Raw genomic sequence first — 21522 nt, 5'->3', positions numbered from 1 at the left:
ACAGTTCTTGAACCAGGGGGATGTTCTGTTGTCCCTGGACCTGTTGGATGCATATCTACACATTCCTGTCTATCACAGCTCCTAAAGGTTCCTCAGGTTCTGTGGGGACAATCGGCATTACCAGTTCCAGGAACTTCTATTTGAGCTTCCTTCGACATCAAGCGTATTTACTAAGGTGTTAGAACTTTTGGTGGGGGTCATTCATAAGACCGGAATTTAAGTAGTTCCGTATCTGGATGACTGTCTCATTTCTACCTCTTCTTTTCCTAAGGTCCAAGACGTTTGCGAGATTCTCCAAGATCATGGGTTACTGTTAAACACCAAGAGGTCATATCCGACACCAACACAAGACCTCATTTTTATAGGAGGTAATTTCATAACAGAGGTCAGGCGGTTGTTTTTTCACCAGTGAAAAGGTGTGAGAAAGTGAAGTGGGAAATCCTAGACTTTCTTGGTCAAGAATCTCCTCCAGTAACACAATGGTTCAAACGGCAGGGTTTGATGGTTGAATCAATAAATGCTCTGCCCTGGGACCATCTCCATGTGTACCCCTTAGTCGATGAGATCCTAGCTCACTGTTTGCCATGTTCACAGGAGTACAGTCAATGAGTAGGTGTCTCGCAGCAGGTCAAGAGACAATTGGATTGGTCGCTAACAGATCACAACCTGGCCAGGGGTCTTTCCTTTCAGATAGTTCCAAGAATTGCGACCACAGATGCAAGCAAACTGGGTAGTATGGCACCATGAAGGCTTGGTCAATTCAACGAAGTAGAGCCCAACTCACGCCTACTATTCTGCCTTGAGTTCCCTGAAGTTCGAAATAACAGAATGGAGATGGGGTACTTGAACTATCAGGGAGGTTGCAAAACGCAATTTCTTTGGCTTATTAACACTGGAAATGCGTACATGAGCGGAGTCCAATCTAAATTCCCTGAAAGCAGTGTATCTTTCTGGGAGGGAAAACTGAGCTGCGGACAACCTAAGCAGGGTCTTCCCTCCATTAAGTGCATTATCTTTGATGAGGAATGTGTTCCTTCAGTTGCAGATGAGATGTGGATGTTCGACAGTAAACCTCTTTGCCACCAAAGACAATGCACTTCTCCTATGCTTCTGCACAATTACCCGTGTGCAGAAGCGTAGAAGTTGGACTCTGTGTCATTCAAGTGGCCATCGGATGTGGTCTATTCCTTCCCATTCCGATGTACCCAGGGTACTACAGATGTTCAGGGTGGACAGAGCTGTAGTCCTTGTAATAGTCCCAGGGTGGGAGAGATGCCCTTGGTATCCCTGATTGTTGGAGATGGGGACTAGACCCCATTGGGTGAATCTGGTTCAGCCATACTGTGGAAATGTGGATTTTCCTGATCAGTTATGTCCCCTATCTTGGACCCCAACGGTTCTATATGCATGTTACAAGTACATGTATGTTCCCTCCAGTTCCAGTTTCCAAGACGCAAACATATGTGCGTCCACCATCAACATGTTCTCTGTCAGATCCGCCATCAATGGGCTGGATATTCGATTCCTAAGTATGAAAGGCCACCGACTTTATATGGCTAAGTTACTCTATTTTTACAGTTCAGGCAGAATAGGCCCGATTCTGTCCTTAAAGCCTTTCCCTGCTCTCTGTCTCTGACAGCTTCAGCTTGAGCTCGCATCTGTATCCATGAACTTTGTCCTACTCCCTGTGCAGCTAACGGTGCCTGCCTCGGCCAGTTTCGCCTGCCTGCCAAGAAGCTGTATTTCACCTTCGAATTATCTACTTTGCTTTTCAGCCGATGCATTCCTGTCTAGTGATTTAGGTAAACATTTCCTTTAGCTCCCAAGCAAAGGACTCGGCCTTTCCGTCCTCATGCAAGTAATTCATAGCCCTGTCACCATGGAATATTCCCATCCTCTCGCATTCAGTGTAGACACTTAGACGCTTGTACACACACGCACAGTCAGTATAGAATAGATTCTGTCCGAGAGTCCTTCCTTGTGGATAACATAGTTCTCTAAACATAGGATGTTAGATATGATTTGGGATTAGGTTGACTTGACCCCCCAGACTTTTCGTCTCCACATGTAGAGCTAAATGTCAAGTCCCCTTCACCCCCTAGTTGCACGTCAATTACACGTCATGCTGCTGCGCGCGCATCTATGTTAAGTATTATCTTATAGATCCACCTATGTATGATAATCAGAGCCAATCATGTTTCTTTTTGCTCATTATTACGCCTAGTTTCGATTACGTATTTACTATGTCATTTCTCTTATCAATTGTTACGCCTTCTACATTCGTTTCATTGTAATGTATGACCTATAAAAGTTACTTCTTGTCAATAAAGTATTGTACTTCACTTCCTGAACCCTCGTGGTGACGGAACCTGAAGGCCGCCACTCGAGTCGGCCATTTTGGAATAAAGCCCATTCAGAAAACCTCTTATACCACGGATTCTGCCTCTTATTATTCTGAGCTATTTTACTTTATTTTAGATTCCGTATGAAATTCAGTCTAGGTAAAAGAATATTTACCACATAATGGCGCCCGAACAGGGACACTTTCTCATCTCACGCGCCGGCGGTGCGTTGCAGGCCCGGTCTCCTGCCACAGCTGGACGGACCATAACGCGTACCAGCAGGATTTCCTGTAGCTCCCTCCGGTCAAGCGGGGGCGACTGAGGCTGCGATCAACCCAGACGAGGCGGTGAGAAGTGCGAAGTATCCCGACCAGAGCCTAGCTGAGAGAGCAAGATCCGAGGTATACAGAGGCCCACCAGGTTTTCGAAGTCCCGATGTCCAGAGGGTCCGCTGTCCGCAGTCATCGAGTCCCGTCCATTCTCTGAGGCCTTCCGTTTCAAGGAGCTACTCGGTGAGTACCATCGCCGGGGAGGCGTGTTGTCGCGCACATAGGTTCTGCCGGTCAAGACGGATTTGGGTACACAAATCCGGTCTGCACTGTTTAGCAGTGTATATGTACTGTTTAGCAGTATATCAAGTATTCCGAAGTATTCAGTTATTGTCAAAGAATTCAGCTTGGTGATTAGTTATGCAGACTGTCATCATTGTCGGTCATTTTTAAAATGTTTAATGTTTAATGCTTAAAGTGTTTAAATGTCTTGCATATTGTGGTATGAATGATTGTTCATTGTTCACTGTTCATTATTGTGTTTTTTCGTATTAAGTGAGTTCAAGAGTAAGTATCAGATCAGTTGTCAATATGCCGCTCTTCTCGAAGTTAAGACAGATTACTACTAGAAAAGGGGTGCTTGAAGAAGCAGTTCCTATTCCTCCTAGGGACACTCCAGGGCATTTTATGTATCACAAGCATGGCTTAGATGCCATATTATTTCTTGATTTATGGGTAGATTATACCAAGGGATTGCCAGAAAGTCAAAGGTGGCCCGCAGCGGGAACCTGGGATGCAGAGTGCATCATGAAAGTGGAGGAAGAGTTAGGGAAAAGAAAAGTCAGACAGTCACAGAAAGACGCTGTTGAGTTATGGCGTAAAGAATCTCATAGACGTACAGAAAAAGCACGTAGACAAGAAGAGAGGAGTAAAGAAAGTTCAAGGGAAGTTCAAGAAAATCTATTAATTGAGGAAGGTATCCGAATGAAATCAGAACAAGTAGATAGACAAAGAAATGCTCTTATGAATGGTATGTATCCCCTTCTAGCCGAAGGACTACCTAAGGCTGTTCCAGAAATGCCAAAAGACTTGCCACCCCCATTATTTCCAATTAAGGTACATCCTAAAGGGCATCCCAGAACCGCAGAAGATGTTTTTCTTTCCTCATATCTAGATGACGCAGCTCCCGAGTATGCTAACCCCGCACCACATAGACCGTCTGGCGGAGGGGTTCAACGTCAAGATCAGGTATCTGTTCCTGTGCAACAGCAAGTCCCGACACAAGCTCCGGCAAGCACATCTGTTTCCGCATCTGTTTCCGCAATCGATTCTACAGTGGTATCGACACCTATAGTTGCTGTGTCACGTTCGACGAATCCATTCACACCCGACGCCCCAGATGGGGCCACGGGAGGTGCTAGCAATACTTTTACGCCACCTAGAATAAATAAACTTGTTTTTCAAGAGTCAGCGCATTCACGTACACCCAAATTCGTAAGTGAACGTGCGCTTAAGGAACTCCTTATAGATTGTAGATATGACCCGGTGGTCGGTAAAGAGGACGAAATGGTCCTGGCATCATTACGTATCAGACGAGCCGCAGAGTATTTAGCGAGGTTACCAGGAATGACTACGCATCTAGATAAAATATATCATTTTGTTCAAACAGGGCGAGATCCAGAATGTATTAACAGAGCTATGGAATTCCAGAAAGTAGAGATACAGGGGGAACTGTTACGTTTCCTCATAAACTGTATGATCAGAAATCAAGACCGACCGGGGGTAGACCCGAATGCAATGCTTATTCTTACAAGATGGAGCCAGAATATATCAGAAGGGAGACACGATAAGCAAAACTGTATAATAGCCATGTGCCGAAAAATCCGTAAAGAAATAGAACGTATTCATGAAGAAAGATTGGAAACAGACGAGTTCGAGCAAGATGAAGTGTCCGAATCAGGGAATTCCGCAAGACAGTCAGAGACCATAGCCTACGTAGGCAGAGGAAGATCCTGTAATAATACTAGATGCTTTTCTGATCCCATACACTCTGTATGTCCAAATAATAGCAGAACGTATCCGACGCCTGTAATAAATCTGAAGTCTCCTGAACATTTGTTTCAAGCCGCAGATAAAATACTACGAGAACGAAGGGGTTACCACCTCCTCGATTCCATGGATGAGAAAGAATTAGCCAGATCAGCCGTTCACTGGATTGACAGTCCTGAAAAATACGGTGATGAGACCGTAGCACACACGTTTTTTAACCTCAGTGCAGATGAACAACGTTTAGCTGGAATCTATATGATTCAGCAACTCCTTATATTATATAAGAGCCAACATGCTGACCCTGGTCCTTTACCTAATATATTAACGGAACTACTCGCGCACAGATGGAGAGGTTCTAGTAACAAGTTAATTAAAGAAATATTAGTGTCACGTAAACAGTATGTCCTTTTTGTAAGTCCGGATTCTTTCTCGCTGCCCCGCAAAGAAAGAATGCCGTATTATATGGATAGACAAAATCCCTTACGAGAAGTGCACCCAATAAAAGGCGAAGACAATCAGTTTCACCGTGTATTTGTATACACACCCATAACAAAAATTGAATTGTTAGAAATGAAGAAAGTAGTACCCAGTCATGACAAAGACCCAGCGGGTTTCCACCGAGAAATTAAGGACATGTTACTGATGGGAGAGTATACCTATCCTGATATTATGACGATATTAAAGGTGCTCTTGCCTGCTGGCATTTATGAAAAACTGAAAGAAAAAGAGTGGGAAGTGGGAGACCAAAAGATAGATTGGACAGCATTAGAAACGGAAGAAAAGGCCCGAACTGCAGGTTCAGGGCTCGGGGATAAAGTTAAAGCATTACCAGGTTTACTAGTACAAGTACTGCCACGTTTATTAACTACGAAAAAGGAAGATTGGGGTGCAATCTCAGCCTGTAAACAAAAGCATGATGAAGACACAAGTGATTATTATGCCCGATTTGAAAAATGTTTTGGAATAAATAGTGGTATAAAAACAAGTAGTGAGTCGTATCCACATTTATTTGTGACAAAATTAGTAGAAAATGCATTACCTCCAGTAAAGAATAGAATATTGAAATTCGAGAGTACCTGGCAAAGTAACACTCCGTCACAAATGCTACAAATGTTACAGTATCATCACAATAGAATTAGAGATGAACAAGAGCACGAACAAAGACGTATGAAAGATACAAAAATGAAAATGCTAGTGTCTCAGACAGTACCAGCTGAAGGACATAAAAAGGGTATGATACATTCCGATTCAGCAGGACCGGTAAAAGGGACATGCAATTATTGCAAAAAGCCAGGTCATTACGTACACGATTGTCCAGTTTTAAAACATAATATCGCCATAGGTAAAACACAAGAAAGACAACGGCCACTCAGACAGGATCAGAATGAACAAGGAGCTATGCAGCATGCCCAGGCCATGCCAGCCGCACAACAGCCAATACAGTTTGTGCCAGCTGCACCACCGTTGCCTGCTACTGCCACACAAACCACAACACGACAAATGTATCAGACCGCACAGTATGAATACCCTGAGTATCAGCGTTACGCATGAACTAGCCTAGAGAGGGAAGTTGACTTACCCCTTATCGAGATTCCTGTAGATCAAGAAGGACCTTATGTACATAGTGAATTATTAGGTCAAGATAGAAAATTCTTACTCGATACAGGGGCAAGTCGAACAACTATAAAACGTAGTGAAGTTCCAGGGGCACCCCTCTCAGGCTCTCAGAATATCTCCCTTGGTTTTTCAGGAAAACCCATTGTTAATGAAGTATCACAGCCTCTTCCACTTACGATAGGACCTTTGACACGAACTACAGATTTATTGCTTACTAAATCATGCCCAGAAAATCTGTTAGGAATTAAAACTCTGAAAGCGCTAGGAGCCATAATATGTTGTTCTCCGGAAGGAGTAAGGTTGTTTTTACGTGATTTTAAAGGTCACTATGTGTCTAGAGACATGGATCCCCGACTACAGACTTTACCCACACATCTATGGGCACAAGGCCCTACTGATGTTGGTTGCATGAATATTACACCATATCGAGTCACACTCAAGGCAGGAGTGGTACTACCACGAATGCGACAATACAAGTTACCGCAAGATGCTGTAGTGGCTTTGCTGAAAATCATTGATGAGCTAATTGCCCAAGGAGTAGTTGTAGAAACAGACTCCAATGTATGTAATTCACCGATAATTCCGATTCTTAAACAAACTGATCCTACTGCTCCGCCAGTATACCGATTGGTTATTGATTTGCGTGAACTAAACAAGTGCATTGTGCCACAATTTCCTGTGGTCCCCGATATATCATCATTATTGACAGCAATTGATTCCGAAGCAACATTCTTTACTGTAATTGATCTCAAGAATGCCTTTTTCAGCGTCCCCATAGATCCGGAAAGCCAATATTTGTTCGGATTCAGTTTAAATGGGCGCAGTTTTAAATTCTCACGCGCTCCCCAAGGATTCACAGAAAGCCCCAGCATCTACAGCCAAGCACTGAAACGAGAACTTGACAGTATCCACATGCCAGTCAATACTGCACTACTTCAATATGTCGATGATCTACTGATCACCGCGAGAAGCGAACCCGAATGTGAAAAGGCTTCTCTGACAGTTTTACATTTTCTAGCCGACAAGGGGCACAAGGTGTCTCCTTCTAAGCTGCAATTCTGTGTCCAGCGAGTTATTTATCTTGGTCACTCGCTGTCCAAGGAGGGAAGGCAGCTTACACCAGATCGCATCCAGTTAATTGCTAACATGTCAATACCCCAGACACAAAAGGAGGTGCGGGCTTTCATAGGCCTCACTTCATATTGTAGGCAGTGGATCCCTCAATATGCATTCCTAGCAAAACCACTCATTCAGTTAACCACACCGGAGGCAGCCACATCGACTGTTCTCCCTTGGACTCAGGAACATACACAAGCTTTTGAAAGCTTAAAGAAAGCTTTATGTCAAGCACCTGTTTTAGCAACACCATGTTATAGCAAACATTTTACACTCTTTGTTACAGAACGCGAAGGTACTGCCTTGTCAGGAACAAGCAGGATCACGCAAGCCATGCGCTTATTTTTCCAGTACATTAGATCCCGTAGCTCAGGCTTTGCCTGCGTGCCTGAAATCAGTGGCAGCAACAGCTTGAGCAATCAGACAAAGCGATGCCATAGTGTTAGGACATCCATTGACAGTACAAGTACCACATGCAGTAGAGGTTCTTGTGAACCGAACGCAAACACAACACTTGACCATAGCAAGACTTACCGGTTATGAACTGACATTGTTTCAGCCACACATAGAGATCCGACGTTGTAATACATTGAATCCTGCTACACTGTTACCTGTAATTGGAACAGACCCACTAGCTCATGATTGTGTTGAGATTATTGAAATAAAGACGAAACCTAGACAAGACTTGACAGACGTTCCATTGTTAGATCCAGACCTGACGTTGTATGTAGACGGATCGTGCATGAGAACAAGTACAGGAGATTTAGTGGCCGCGTATGCAGTCACAACAGACACTGAAGTTATTGAGACAAACTGTATAGATACTTTGTCAGCCCAAGCAGCAGAACTTATTGCTCTAACACAAGCCTGTATTCAAGCCACAAATAAGAAAGTTAATGTATACACTGACTCACGTTATGCATTCGGAGTTGTACACGACTTCGGCGTGCTGTGGCGAGAGAGAGGTTATTTAACTTCCCATGCTGCCCACATTCAGCACGGACCCCTCATTCATGCCTTGTTAGACGCAATACATCTACCCACTGCTATATCGATTATGAAATGTAAAGCACACACGAAGGTTACTGATATCATTTCTCAAGGCAATGATTTAGCTGACAGAACAGCTAAACAGACTGCTCAGACTCGCACATTCGACATGACAAAGCCAATAGTTCAGACACCAACACAGTGTATGACAATTAAGGATCCCGCACTTGACGTAATTGACATACAGACACATGCTACTGCAGAAGAATTAAAGAAATGGACTGAACTAGGAGGGATCCAGACAGATCAGGGATGGATGACGAAGGAGAAATCTGTATGGTTTCTTCCTGACTCTATGGTCCAAGCCATTATAGCTACAATTCACAGTCCGGCGCATTTAGGGGAGAAAGCTATGCTAGATAGCATTCAACACATTTGGTTCAATAAACATTTACGAGCAGCAGCTAAACAAAAAGTCCGTACCTGTATGATATGTTGTCAGTTCAACCCAGGAAAAAGTGTTCCCGTAGAACAGGGTGGATTTCAGACTCCTGATCATCCTTTTGAAGTGCTCCAAATGGATTATATCCAGATGGAACGATGTCGAGGATTCAAATATGTTCTTGTAGTTGTCTGCGCTCTCTCCCGATGGACTGAGGCGTACCCAGTATCAGATTACACGGCCCCGACTACTGCCAAACAGTTAGTTCGAGAATTCTTCCCACGGTACGGTTTACCACGTGTTATATATTCAGATAACGGCCAGCCTTTCTCATCCGAATTAATGAAACATGTCTCACTTTTGTTGGGATATCAGTGGAAATTCCACTGTGTCCGACACCCCGAGGCAGCAGGTCTCGTGGAACGACATAATCAAATTTTGAAAATCAGATTGTCTAAAATATGTAAGGAGAAAGGTGTTGACTGGATAGTAGCCTTACCAGTTGCACTATTTTACATAAGAATGGTAGCACACTCTCGAACAGGGCTATCCCCGTATGAGGTGATCTTCGGAAGACCACCAAATATGTGGGGGACGCCTATACCACGTAAAATAACTGATGTTAATTGTGATATGCTAACAGATTACTTGGCTTCCTTGATGTCTGCACTACAATCTTGTCGTTCACAGGTGGCTGCAGCCTTTCCTGACAACACTGAGGTGAAACCCCATGACGTTGTTCCGGGTGATCTGGTGTTTGTGAGGAATTTCGACCGCAAGACCCAGTTGGAGCCCAGGTGGAAAGCACCCAAGCTAGTCCTGTTGACCACAAGAACAGCCGTGAAAGTTGAGGGCCGCAAGGGCTGGATACATTCCAGCCACATCAAGAAATTTCATGGACTATCCTCGGATATAGACACTGTGCCCTGCACTCCCTCACAGACTGATTCAAAACTTCCCTTTGTTGAACAGAATGACTCTCAGAACTATAAATTAAAGCTTAGGCCCAAACAGTCGAGCAATTTGATTGTTTAAGTCCTCTCCAAGGTGAAGCGGTTGAATTGTCTCTGACATGTATCCCTTGGACCTGAGTAGAGAAAATACCCGAGAAATGTTGAAACGACAGGCGTATTGTAAATCACTGCGTAGCTACTGTATGAGGACATTATTAATTCTGTTTTTATTGAGTCTTTTAATAATTATTACGAGTGTGATTTTGCACATATATCATCCTATTTCTAGACATGTTTATAATGTTGCTGCTGAACATTCTTTTAGTGACCTACCGCCACATGAATTATCTTATAGACTTGCGCTGCGCAATAACACTTTCATTAGTATGTTACATCATTCCCATCAGACTAGTAATGCCACCAATTGTTGGATGTGTGGCCGACTCCCTCCCTATCAGAATAACAAAGGAGTTCTGCCTTTCTTTCCACATCCGTTCACACATAATGGCTCCTGTGGAGCATGGTTTAGCTTACTAAATTCCATAGACCCAGACACAGCAGTTTATCAACAACATTGGATATGGGGAAATCTGAATCTAGTTTTATTCAACGTCTGTCACCCTAATAAGGAGGGTCACCCCAGTAGAACAGGAACTGATCTAGAAAATGAAGTGTATAAATTAGGTAATTTTACACCTAATCTTATGATTCTGAATGTCAAATCCGAAGTTGAACTAATTCTGCCCACTATGTCAGTATTTCCAGTTAAGGGTGAATTATGTGTAAGAAAAGTTGGTTCCATACATATGGGCCATAGCCAATGCGTTACTACAGTAGAATATAGTGATCGAGGTAAATCTTCATTTAGAGCTTCTCGCCATTCTTACTTTATATGTGGTCAGACGGCATATATGCGTCTGCCTCTAGATTGGGATGGTACCTGTTACATAGCATTCCTTTTGCCACCTGTTTTCCTAGCTCCTCCTGATTATTATCGAAATGTTCATTTAGTACACAATAGAGAGCGAAGAGATCTCCCAGTTGTCGATTATACTGAGACGGCATGGGACAAGTATGTAGATTTCAATAAAGGTATCTTTCCCTATATAGGTACAATATCAAATAGTAAGCTGATACGTAGACTAACGAAGACTCTTGAAGCTGTAGTAAACGAGACTATAGCCGCCCTAGGCAATCTGACAGAGGAACAATCAGTGATGAGAATTGTTGTTCTTCAGAATCGTCTTGTCCTTGACGTCATCCTGGCCGATAGGGGCGGAGCTTGCAGGGTCATCGGATCCAGCTGCTGCATATTCATACCAGAAAATTCGCCATCTGTATATAAAGCTATAACACGCCTTCATAAGATTGTGAGCCAGATACACGAGAATCCAGGCACTTGGACGTGGTCCGGGTGGTTTTGGAGTGTGATATCAGCCTGGGGATGGAGAGTTTTATCCTTCCTAGGTATTGGCCTTCTTATGCTCTTCAGTTGCTGTTTATGCCTGCAATGTGGACCAGCGATTTGTGGTCTGTGTGCCACATCGTGCATTCCATATCAAGGTTCTCGTTCAAAATGCCGGAAGAAGAAGGAAGAAGAAATGATGCTCCATGAGCAAATCGATGGAATAATGAAGATTGATATCTCTTGAAGGGCAAGTAGGGGACAAGGAGGGAATGTGGAAATGTGGATTTTCCTGATCAGTTATGTCCCCTATCTTGGACCCCAACGGTTCTATATGCATGTTACAAGTACATGTATGTTCCCTCCAGTTCCAGTTTCCAAGACGCAAACATATGTGCGTCCACCATCAACATGTTCTCTGTCAGATCCGCCATCAATGGGCTGGATATTCGATTCCTAAGTATGAAAGGCCACCGACTTTATATGGCTAAGTTACTCTATTTTTACAGTTCAGGCAGAATAGGCCCGATTCTGTCCTCAAAGCCTTTCCCTGCTCTCGGTCTCTGACAGCTTCAGCTTGAGCTCGCATCTGTATCCATGAACTTTGTCCTACTCCCTGTGCAGCTAACGGTGCCTGCCTCGGCCAGTTTCGCCTGCCTGCCAAGAAGCTGTATTTCACCTTCGAATTATCTACTTTGCTTTTCAGCCGATGCATTCCTGTCTAGTGATTTAGGTAAACATTTCCTTTAGCTCCCAAGCAAAGGACTCGGCCTTTCCGTCCTCATGCAAGTAATTCATAGCCCTGTCACCATGGAATATTCCCATCCTCTCGCATTCAGTGTAGACACTTAGACGCTTGTACACACACGCACAGTCAGTATAGAATAGATTCTGTCCGAGAGTCCTTCCTTGTGGATAACATAGTTCTCTAAACATAGGATGTTAGATATGATTTGGGATTAGGTTGACTTGACCCCCCAGACTTTTCGTCTCCACATGTAGAGCTAAATGTCAAGTCCCCTTCACCCCCTAGTTGCACGTCAATTACACGTCATGCTGCTGCGCGCGCATCTATGTTAAGTATTATCTTATAGATCCACCTATGTATGATAATCAGAGCCAATCATGTTTCTTTTTGCTCATTATTACGCCTAGTTTCGATTACGTATTTACTATGTCATTTCTCTTATCAATTGTTACGCCTTCTACATTTGTTTCATTGTAATGTATGACCTATAAAAGTTACTTCTTGTCAATAAAGTATTGTACTTCACTTCCTGAACCCTCGTGGTGACGGAACCTGAAGGCCGCCACTCGAGTCGGCCATTTTGGAATAAAGCCCATTCAGAAAACCTCTTATACCACGGATTCTGCCTCTTATTATTCTGAGCTATTTTACTTTATTTTAGATTCCGTATGAAATTCAGTCTAGGTAAAAGAATATTTACCACAATACCCTCTAGTGGGTACTCCCCTCCCTCTCTTGACGTTACAAAAGTTACAACTCCAGACTTGGCTCTTGAGATGATAAATCTATCGGGTATGGGATGTTCTTCCAAGGTGGTAGAATGAATCCAGAACTCCAGATGCCTATCTACATTTAAGGCATATTCCAGGCAATGGAACTCCTTTGTGAAATGGAGCAAGGATAGAGGTTATGGGTGACTATCTGTAAAGCTTGTAAAGATTTTAGAATTTTAGTCAGACGGTTTCCCATTGGGCCTTGCCACTATTAATTCTTTGTGCCCAGTGGGCAGCAACAAGAGCTTTCATAAATCCTCAGTTGCATCATTTGAGATCCACTGGTGTCCAGAATTTTGAAAGAATTGTTTCTTAACAGACCGAGGCGGTTATATCCTTCTCCATCTTGGGGTCTACTTTTAGTATTGAGTGCTCTTAAGCTCCCACCTTTTGAGCCTTTGGAGAAGGTGGCTTTCATGTTTTTGACACTCAAGGTTGGGTCACTGGTGGCCACTTCCTCAGCTAAAACAATAGAGAAATTTGGGGCATTTTTTAGGTCAGAACCTTTTCTAAATGTCTTTCAGGACAAAACTGTGATGAAACTAAACCCGAGGTTCTTACCGAAGATCCCTTGGGCTTCATATAGATCGAAGGACACAATTCTTCCAGTTTTTTTCCTAATCCCCAGTTTGAGGACGAATCGTCTTTACACTTGTTAGGTGTAAAATGGGCTATTTTGACCTATCTAGAAAGGACTGTGGATTTCAGGAAGGTTAAAAGCATATTTGTCACATACAGTCCCATAGGTAATGGTCTGCAACCATTCAATTCTACTTTGAGTAGATGGATCAGGAAACTATTCTTGAAGCTGATAAAGCTCTAGGGGCAGAGTTGGGTGGCCATGTTCAAGAAGTGTTACTACCTTGTGGACAGCTTTTAAAGGGGTTTCAATAGAGGAATCTGTAATACAGCTTCATGGCCATCGCCTCACACATTTATGGACCACAACAGACTGGTGTTGGGGGCAATACATATACTGAATTTGCTTTCACTGTGTTGAATGCAAGCATTAACCAGTAATATGTGAATTTAACAAATAAACTGCTTAGATAACACAGCCTGTTAATGATTAAAGGCTTTAGTTGCTTGGCATTTACAACTCACAAGCTTGTGTAAAATACGTATATGAACGTATGGTATCAGCTTAATTAGTTACGCCTGTGGCCAGGAAGACAGACGAGAAGGTAATGCCCCGGTTACTTACCAGTATTCTTCATTACTTCAGACCCAAGTATTCCTCGCCACAGTCAAGCTTTCCCATACCTCACTTCCCATTCTATTTCAGTTTTGTTTGTTTTGAGGCATGTTAAGGAACACGAGAATGAAAGAGAGGGACTCCTTTTAGTATTAGTATAGAGGAAAGGAGAAAATGAGTCATCTTAGGGAGGAATGGACACAACTAGAGTGTTTATTTCCGCTTTAAAGGTTCTGTGATGAGGAAGATTTGGACTCTGAGTAATGAAGATTACAGGTAAGTAACCAAGCTATACATACATACATACATACATATAAGCCTACACTAGTCTCGGAGGCATGCAGTTAATCCCTATACATCTATGTTCCCTGCCCTGAGAGTTTCTGCTACAATTCAATATCATTAGGTTCACTGTTCATTAAGCTAAATAAAAGCAAAGCAATAATACAATTCTCAGAACGCATTAGATAGTCAAACCCTATGTTGAGACTAGAAAGAGGTTGTAGGGATCTCAGTTTTCCCCGGTTGATGTGGGAGTTCATAACCAGTCCATGTTTTTGCATGACATTCAGTGATTTGTAGCTCCATTTGTCTTTAAGTCAGAATTTCAAGCACTAGAATGCAAGGAAATAAATCAGGACTGGATGAGCACGGGAGTGGCCAGAGCAGGTAAGAGGAGTGGGGGTGGGGACAATCGGCAGATGACGACAAGGTAAATTAAATAAATATTTGTCGAGCACCCCTACCATCCCGCCGCTCCTACCTGCACGGGATACCTCTGGATGAGCAACTCACACATGCAGCTTAGAAATTTGAGAGCTGTAATGGTGTCCTGTAAATGTAAAGGAAGGAGGTTACACATAGCGAGTCAAAGTGGATGAGCGAAGGTGAAGGTGACCATAAACACATCTATTCTACTCGACTCAGTGTCTGTTCCGTGGGGGTGCTCTTTAAATGGATGCAGGGAACAGCACCTTCCGAACCTGGTATTGAATGGGTCACATAAAACACTGAATATACGGATTGCTGCAATGCTTTTATCAATTGGCTTGCTATATTTTCAACTCGGTGGGCAGTTTACATGTTTTCTATTATATGTGCAGTTAATGTACGGTGCATATGATTTTCATAAAATGTAACGATACTCTGTAGAATTGAACATACTGCTGTAGTAGGTATATAAAAGGGGTCTCTCGGGGGTGTTCTCAAAACTTGATTGTGGGTAACAATATGTGCTTATTTGTCGCATTGCTTGAAATAAAGGGGTCTCAACAAACGCTGGGATTGCTTTTTCGATGGGAACTATCTGTCACCGCTTAAGAGCCACTAGAAGTATAATGTACGCTACATTCCTTAGGAGCAGAATTTAAACTGTTGTTTCAACAGGTTTACAGCCACAAATTCAATGCCAAAAATCTTAACCTAGATATATTCCTTAAAACCGTGCATAAAAATCGACCTTCAATGAAACTTTTACTTACTTTTAATCCTTACGTTTTTTTAAATGCACCTCTGATTCCCTTCTACATGGTCCTACTGTACATAAACTACTCTTATATCTCACACGTATCCGTCTTAACCTCTTGGCTATTTAGAGTGATCCCCAGGATCCCCACACCTACCCAGTGCCTAGATACCCTCACAGGTGATAAGCTTGCGCTCTATAAATCTGCCTACATTACATAACATTTTTGGGAACCAAAACAATATCTATCAATTCAAGCAAGCAATTACTTCTAACATAGCCCCCTCCACTGATCACATCTATGTCAATAATGTACCACAAAGAAACTAGAGCATACATGCCAGCATTTTAGAAAAGTGGAATATTTTTTTAAAAATTGAGAGGATGTATTTTCACCACTAACCTAGGGGGTAGTAAGCGCCATATAAATGCAATTTAAACAATGTAACCTAATGAAGAGTGGCAGCGTATTCTCTGGGATCAAGGTATTACTAATTGAAATTGCTAGCGCTCTAGTCTATCAAACCGATGGCACATGTATCAAACACCAACAACTGCCATGAGATTCTCACGATTTAAGCGGGATGGTGATTATTCTTTAACACAAAAAAAATGGCATTAAGTTATCTTTTTCAAGCAGAAATTGCCTCCACTTTTATATAATTTTATAGAACACTGTTGTCCCGAGTCGCAAACAGAACACCCCATATAAGTGTCAGTTGTCCTTCGTCCCTCCCAAGGCAATCTTACCTGTGGGCTTTGGCTGACCGGAAGCTTTTCCAACAGCTGCAGCATCCCTGCGATACCCGAGTAACAGCTGCCTAATTTCCCTGCCCCGTTTCCTGCTTCATTCCACTCACGTCACGTGACAAACTCTGAGCGTGCAACCCGGACAGCTGTCGCGGTTCCACGCTGCGTCACTCTCCGGCAAGCATAGAAGCTTAGAGGCAACGTTAAAGAGGCGGCCATGTTGAAACGGCGCAGAAACCGTTGTCAAACGTTTGCACCACCTACAGGGAAATTCAGACACCTACCGACCCATAAACATCTATGTTATTAACTGATTGCAAGAAAATCAGTGAAGACCTAGATCTCCGGTTACTAATTTATACTTCCTTATAATGTCTCAAGTAGATGTATCAAAGTAACAGTGATACAGCAGGAACAAGCTTTCAGTACACAAAGCAAAAATATTAGAAGTAGTTACATTATGAGAAATGTTGTTTGGACGAATCCTAAACTCACCCGCTGGCCTCCACTTTCCTGCATCACATATTAAGGCTTTTTTTTTGTTGCATATTTTTATAGCGCGATCATGACCCGAAGGTATTGGAGCGCTTTACATAGCACCGTATTTACATTACACATTCAGGCACGGGAGATTAAGTGATTTGCCCAGAATCACAGGATGTGGACGCGACCTCGAGGTTCGAACTCTGGTTTCCAGCACCAAAGTCGGCAGCGCTGCCTTTTTTTCGCCAAGAGGTGGTATTGTGAGACCTGTCGTTTCCAGTTTAAACATAATATGAAAGTGCTCAATAATGCCAATTGCAGTGTAGTTTTAGCTATAATAGGTGGCTCACAAGGCACGTGGCTACTAAAAAGATCTGTTCGACTGTGGGAGCTTTCACCATAAATTCATCGCACTTTGGGGGTTATGCTAACTCGAGTTGTGATTACAGTATCCTCCCACTTTGTACCGATGTCACTAAGATCATGCGTTATTGTTTTCTTTCATTCCAAATAAAGAATTGTAAGACACACTAATAAACTGAAAACTGTTCCCAGAGACCTCTTTGCTGCGTACTAGGGACACTTCAACTGTCCAAATGGGCATACTCTGTGGCGGCTAGAGTAAATAAACAAGCATTGACTCAGCCAATAGGTCGCGCCTTTGGGACCTTATAAGTGTTAAGCCATGCAACTGTTGATGTTGTTGCACCAAGGATATTGTGCTGCATAACTAAATACTTATAAGGTCCCAAAAGCGAGACCTATTGGCTATGCCAATGCTTGTTTCCTTGGCTCCTTCAAGAGCACTATGGCTGTCCTTCGCTTCTGGCTCCTGGAGTTGATCCAGGCTGCTCTGGGGTTGATCTGGGGTAGTTCAGTACGGGAGAGAAGCCCCTCCTACTACCCCACCCAAAATTTTCACTGGCTTGTGTGTTTGTCCTTTTAAATGCTGTCTTCTGATTGATTATGAGGCTTGTTAGTCACTCCTTAGTACGTCCATGTCGTCATTTGATTCCTCCCATGGTTACTGGCCCCTTTACTTGGTTGTTGCACTGGACCTGTTCTATTTTCTTTATTGAGTTTCTTCTAACTCAATCACGATGACGTGCTTCATTCAGCGCCCACGCCCACTTTCACTTTCAAGGCAACAGGACAATGGCGGCCGTTTCCTTTCTGACCTCGCCTTTGCTGTTTTTTTTTATTATTAAAGATCAAGTGAGTAAGAGAGTTTCATTTGTGGCCTTGGGTTGGAATCTTGCAGATCGGTTTAATCCATTAGTTGATTTCCGAGTCCTTTCCCGGAAAGAAGCTTAATGAATACATATGAAACGCCCTACCTCGCGGGGAGGCTAACCTGCCATTCTCTCCACGTTTAACATAAACAGGCCCTGGACACGCTTCATGTTTTAACAAGGCGGCCGTACTGACCCTTGTGTATTATTTATCAACAAATCGCCCGATGCCCTTTTAACATGATGGCTAGCCGAACTGCTGTTATTATGCGTTGTTTTTCAACACAGTACCAGAAATGGGCTTATTCTGTGAATAGAGAAGCAGTGGGCGTTACAGAAGTGAGATTAACTAATCGGTCACTGAATGTACTTTTTCATGGCTTGTGCTGCTACATTTCGCTTTTAACATTATTGTATTGGACTAACAGTTTTGACGTCTTTCCTCCTTTTTTATTTTGTTTTAATAGTATATGGTGAATTTGGTAAATTATGTGGCTCACTTACAAGGGTTTTATAAAGTGAAAATAAACAATAAATACATTTAGAAAAAACTGATGCTCCTGTTGCAGACACTTGTGTGCAATCCCACTAAGCCAACTCAGCCTTTTATCCTTAGGAGATCGATAACGCGTAACCAGTGCCTCTGCAGATTGCTGATTTAGGTTTAATACAGTTCTGCATGAACATATCAACCTCGAAAGTGAAAATAAAAAATTTTCTCCACAATTTATTTTTAATATTTCTTCTTTGGGCACGGGTGTGAGAACGCTGTTTTTATCTCGATTCCGAGAGTAAGTGTCCCACTGTTACAGTGGGCCCCTAGATGCTCACTCACTACAGCAGATTTTCTTGTTTTGTGTTTGTGGTGCTATCCATCTCGTCTTCTCTTGCTTGATTTTCTTTATGTGTGCACACAGCATTATTTGATCAGCAAGTTGACATAATCAAAAGTTTTACTGGGCACCTGACGCCAAATGCCTTTACATTGCACAAGCACAGTGAAGTTTTGCTCCAACACACGCCACATCAAAAGGCCAGTGTAAAAATATTTGCACCTGCCCACTGACCGCTGGAAAAATATTTTCCCTGACCAATTACTAATAAACAAATATTCAATATCACAACTGGTGCAAAAAACTAATTTCCACACCAGCAAATCATTGGAAATGTTGTATTGCACAAGTCGCGTACTGCAATTGGTACGAAAGTGCACTGTCCTGGGGCAAAGTTAATGTGATCTGGTTCAGTTCCAGATAGCTTCTCCAAAAACTACATATAGTAGCTGCAATCATTATAATATATGTATAGAAATATATGCAGGCAACGGGCACATTCATTTGTGACATTACAGTCTGTTAAATAAAGCACATTAGGTTTTTGTACAACTGGTATTCTGAGCTCACATAGTTGAAATGGCGTTCATACTTAATAACGAAGAAACAAATGTTTTGGTGAAATTAATTATTTGCCTCAGATCATATAATTTAGTCAGGGAAGTCGCGATTCATCCACGTTTCTGGTTTTACTTTGTACAAATCAACTTATTGTCTTTCCGTGGGTTAAGGCTTTACTTTATTTTTACTTTCTTGTGCATGGTTATACATTTTTATATGGCAGGAACTCTAGCTTTACATGAGCTTTAGTTACATTACACTTTCACGTTCATTTTCTATAGGTAGGGGGTTAGGTGATTTGCCCATCAACACCACCTGGTCGGCAGCGATGTCCCTAACACAACATCCTGGGTGGACGGAGGGATGCAGACAGAAGTCACAGGTAAGCTCAGCTGGTTATACGCTCGAGCTGAATCACAGCCAGGGTTCAGACTCGAGCCTGGCTCGAGCTAACTGCCTCTCCAGCTCGACTCAGAAAGAAGACCCCCAGGCAGCGGGAGGAGAGGCCAGAGCCCCTCTGTAACTCAGGGACAGAGGAAGGAGGCCAGAGCCCCTTTCTGGCAGGGAAAACAAGCATTTGCAATGCAATAGGTCTCGCATTTTCAAAGCTTTGACTCATTGGTATTGTAAATGACAATGCCTTTTATTATTGCGAGTTTTTTAATCACATAAATAAAAGGCATTGTCATTTACAATGCCAGTAGCTCAGAATCTCGCAAATGCGAGACCTATTGCATTGTAAATGCTTGTTCGGTTCACGAACACCTACAGCGGGGGACTTGTACAGACACAGTCACAGCCCTGCCGTGCCCTGCCTGCCCGGCCCATAGGTATGAGCATGTTTCCAGGAAACTTATTCTGTCTGGTGTTTACATATGAGATTTGTAGACCAGTCATTGGACTAAAGGATTAAGTTACAGTTTCAAGCCCACTATACATCATGTCTATTTTTACTTTAGATGAAAACTAGAATACATGGGCTGTAATCCCTATATATTTGCCTGTCTCTAATGTCTTTATAATCTCTGACTTGTGACGCACACAGTCGAAGAAAAGAAGTCAGAACTGATGTTATTACAGTCGAGTTCTGAAATTACCAATGCCCATTACCAGAGGCAGCAGCTGAGGTCATGGAGCATAATTGAAGCAGCTTTTTAAAGCAATAAAAAACGGAACATCCCTTTTCTTTCTTCAGCTCTATTTTAATAGCTTACAGTGAGAAGCAAAGAAAATATGTTTATTTTTTGCACTCTTTAGATAGAGAAAAAACAGAATCTTTCTGCATGTTCTGCACATTTCGAGCTACTGCTGCTTTTTGTTTCTTTAAAAAAAAGTGACTTCTATTGAACTGTTCCTAATATCTATATGCCACATCTATCAAACAGGTTTCAATATGTTTAATCTTGCACTAAAGATTTTCTGTTTATTCTTCATGTTTGCAAACACTCCTGCTCTTTTGTATGAAAGACATATGCACCAAGGTTTTAAGTGGTTTGTGGTAAAGGTAAAGGTGTGAATATGTATTATATGGGATAAAGTACCCCCTGGCATACATGATAAGGATACTGCAAGTCACCTCAGAGTGCCATAACGTTATGAAGGAACTCAGCCTTCTGCCTCATTCCTTTATATGGTTAAAGGAACTTTATCCCTTACAATAGCTTGTCACTCTTTATAATACTTGAGTAGTGCAATTATTTGTTAATTCATAGGGCATAGTTCCACCAGTTCCACTAAAATGAAAATAAGCCAAATATATGTTAGATGCTGTTGTTCTGTACTATTGTTTCGAAAATTTCATTAGAAATCTAAATCTGGGAATCGAGATACAAAAATTGCAACATATCTCATCTCACTCTGTATTGAGAATTTAAGATTTGGCAGTGCAATAATTTTCTAGGGCTTGTCTTTTGGTGCAGTGCTCTGAGATTTATATTCTCTCGGAGAGGAGAGAAGTTTCTAGCTCTAACACATTTTTATAGTTTGAACATAGCTGCCAATGTTTCTGATTGCTATGTGTGATATTTTCATGATTTCAATGTAATTATGAGTGACATTTCAACAACTTTGAGTAACAAAATCAAGCAATGAAGACGAGGGAAACATAAATATAAGAAATTACAACCATTTGAGCAACAAAAAAACTCTAAGTAGACCTTAAAACTGGTGTAAAGCACCAGAAATGGAAGAGCACTAACCTAGTGCACTCTGCACTCGCCTCTGCAGATTTAGTCACAGCATGATTGGGGCGGTAAGCCTCATAGAGGCTGACTGAGAGGCCAACACATAGCATAAGTGA

The 21522-nt window shown here is 42.3% G+C and overlaps 2 protein-coding genes across 13 annotated transcripts in view; one reads left to right on the top strand and one right to left on the bottom strand.

The window, feature by feature from the left end:
* Window positions 1-16272, bottom strand: part of COMMD8 (COMM domain containing 8) — a 116291-nt gene extending 100019 nt beyond the window's left edge. The window contains exons 1-2 of one of the 2 annotated variants that reach the window (XM_085642156.1): window positions 16115-16238; window positions 14663-14731 (exon numbers count right to left, since the gene is read on the bottom strand). In XM_085642156.1, the coding sequence (XP_085498282.1) occupies window positions 14663-14731; window positions 16115-16159 (114 nt within the window). In that variant the 5' untranslated portion in view covers window positions 16160-16238. Of the gene's footprint in view, window positions 1-14662; window positions 14732-16114 lie in introns of both variants that reach the window. The other variant, XM_085642157.1, reaches the window with a different exon arrangement.
* A 1290-nt stretch (window positions 16273-17562) lies between these two features.
* LOC146862832 (uncharacterized) overlaps window positions 17563-21522 on the top strand; it is a 154569-nt gene continuing 150609 nt past the window's right edge. For 8 of the 11 annotated variants that reach the window (XR_014978188.1, XR_014978183.1, XR_014978184.1 and 5 more), the window contains exons 1-2: window positions 17563-17812; window positions 19505-19605. Coding sequence is in view for 3 of the 11 variants with exons in the window: in XM_085642151.1 (XP_085498277.1) it covers window positions 19552-19605 (54 nt within the window). In the remaining 8 variants the exon portion in view is untranslated. The remainder of the gene's footprint in view (window positions 17813-19504; window positions 19606-21522) is intronic. The other 3 variants (XR_014978181.1, XM_085642150.1, XM_085642152.1) reach the window with 1 other exon arrangement.

This window comes from Triturus cristatus, chromosome 2_2 (assembly GCF_964204655.1).
Source record: "Triturus cristatus chromosome 2_2, aTriCri1.1, whole genome shotgun sequence".
NCBI classification, from domain to species: Eukaryota; Metazoa; Chordata; class Amphibia; order Caudata; family Salamandridae; genus Triturus; species Triturus cristatus.
Note: the sequence above shows the minus strand (reverse complement) of the source record. Positions and strands in the feature narration are given on the sequence as shown.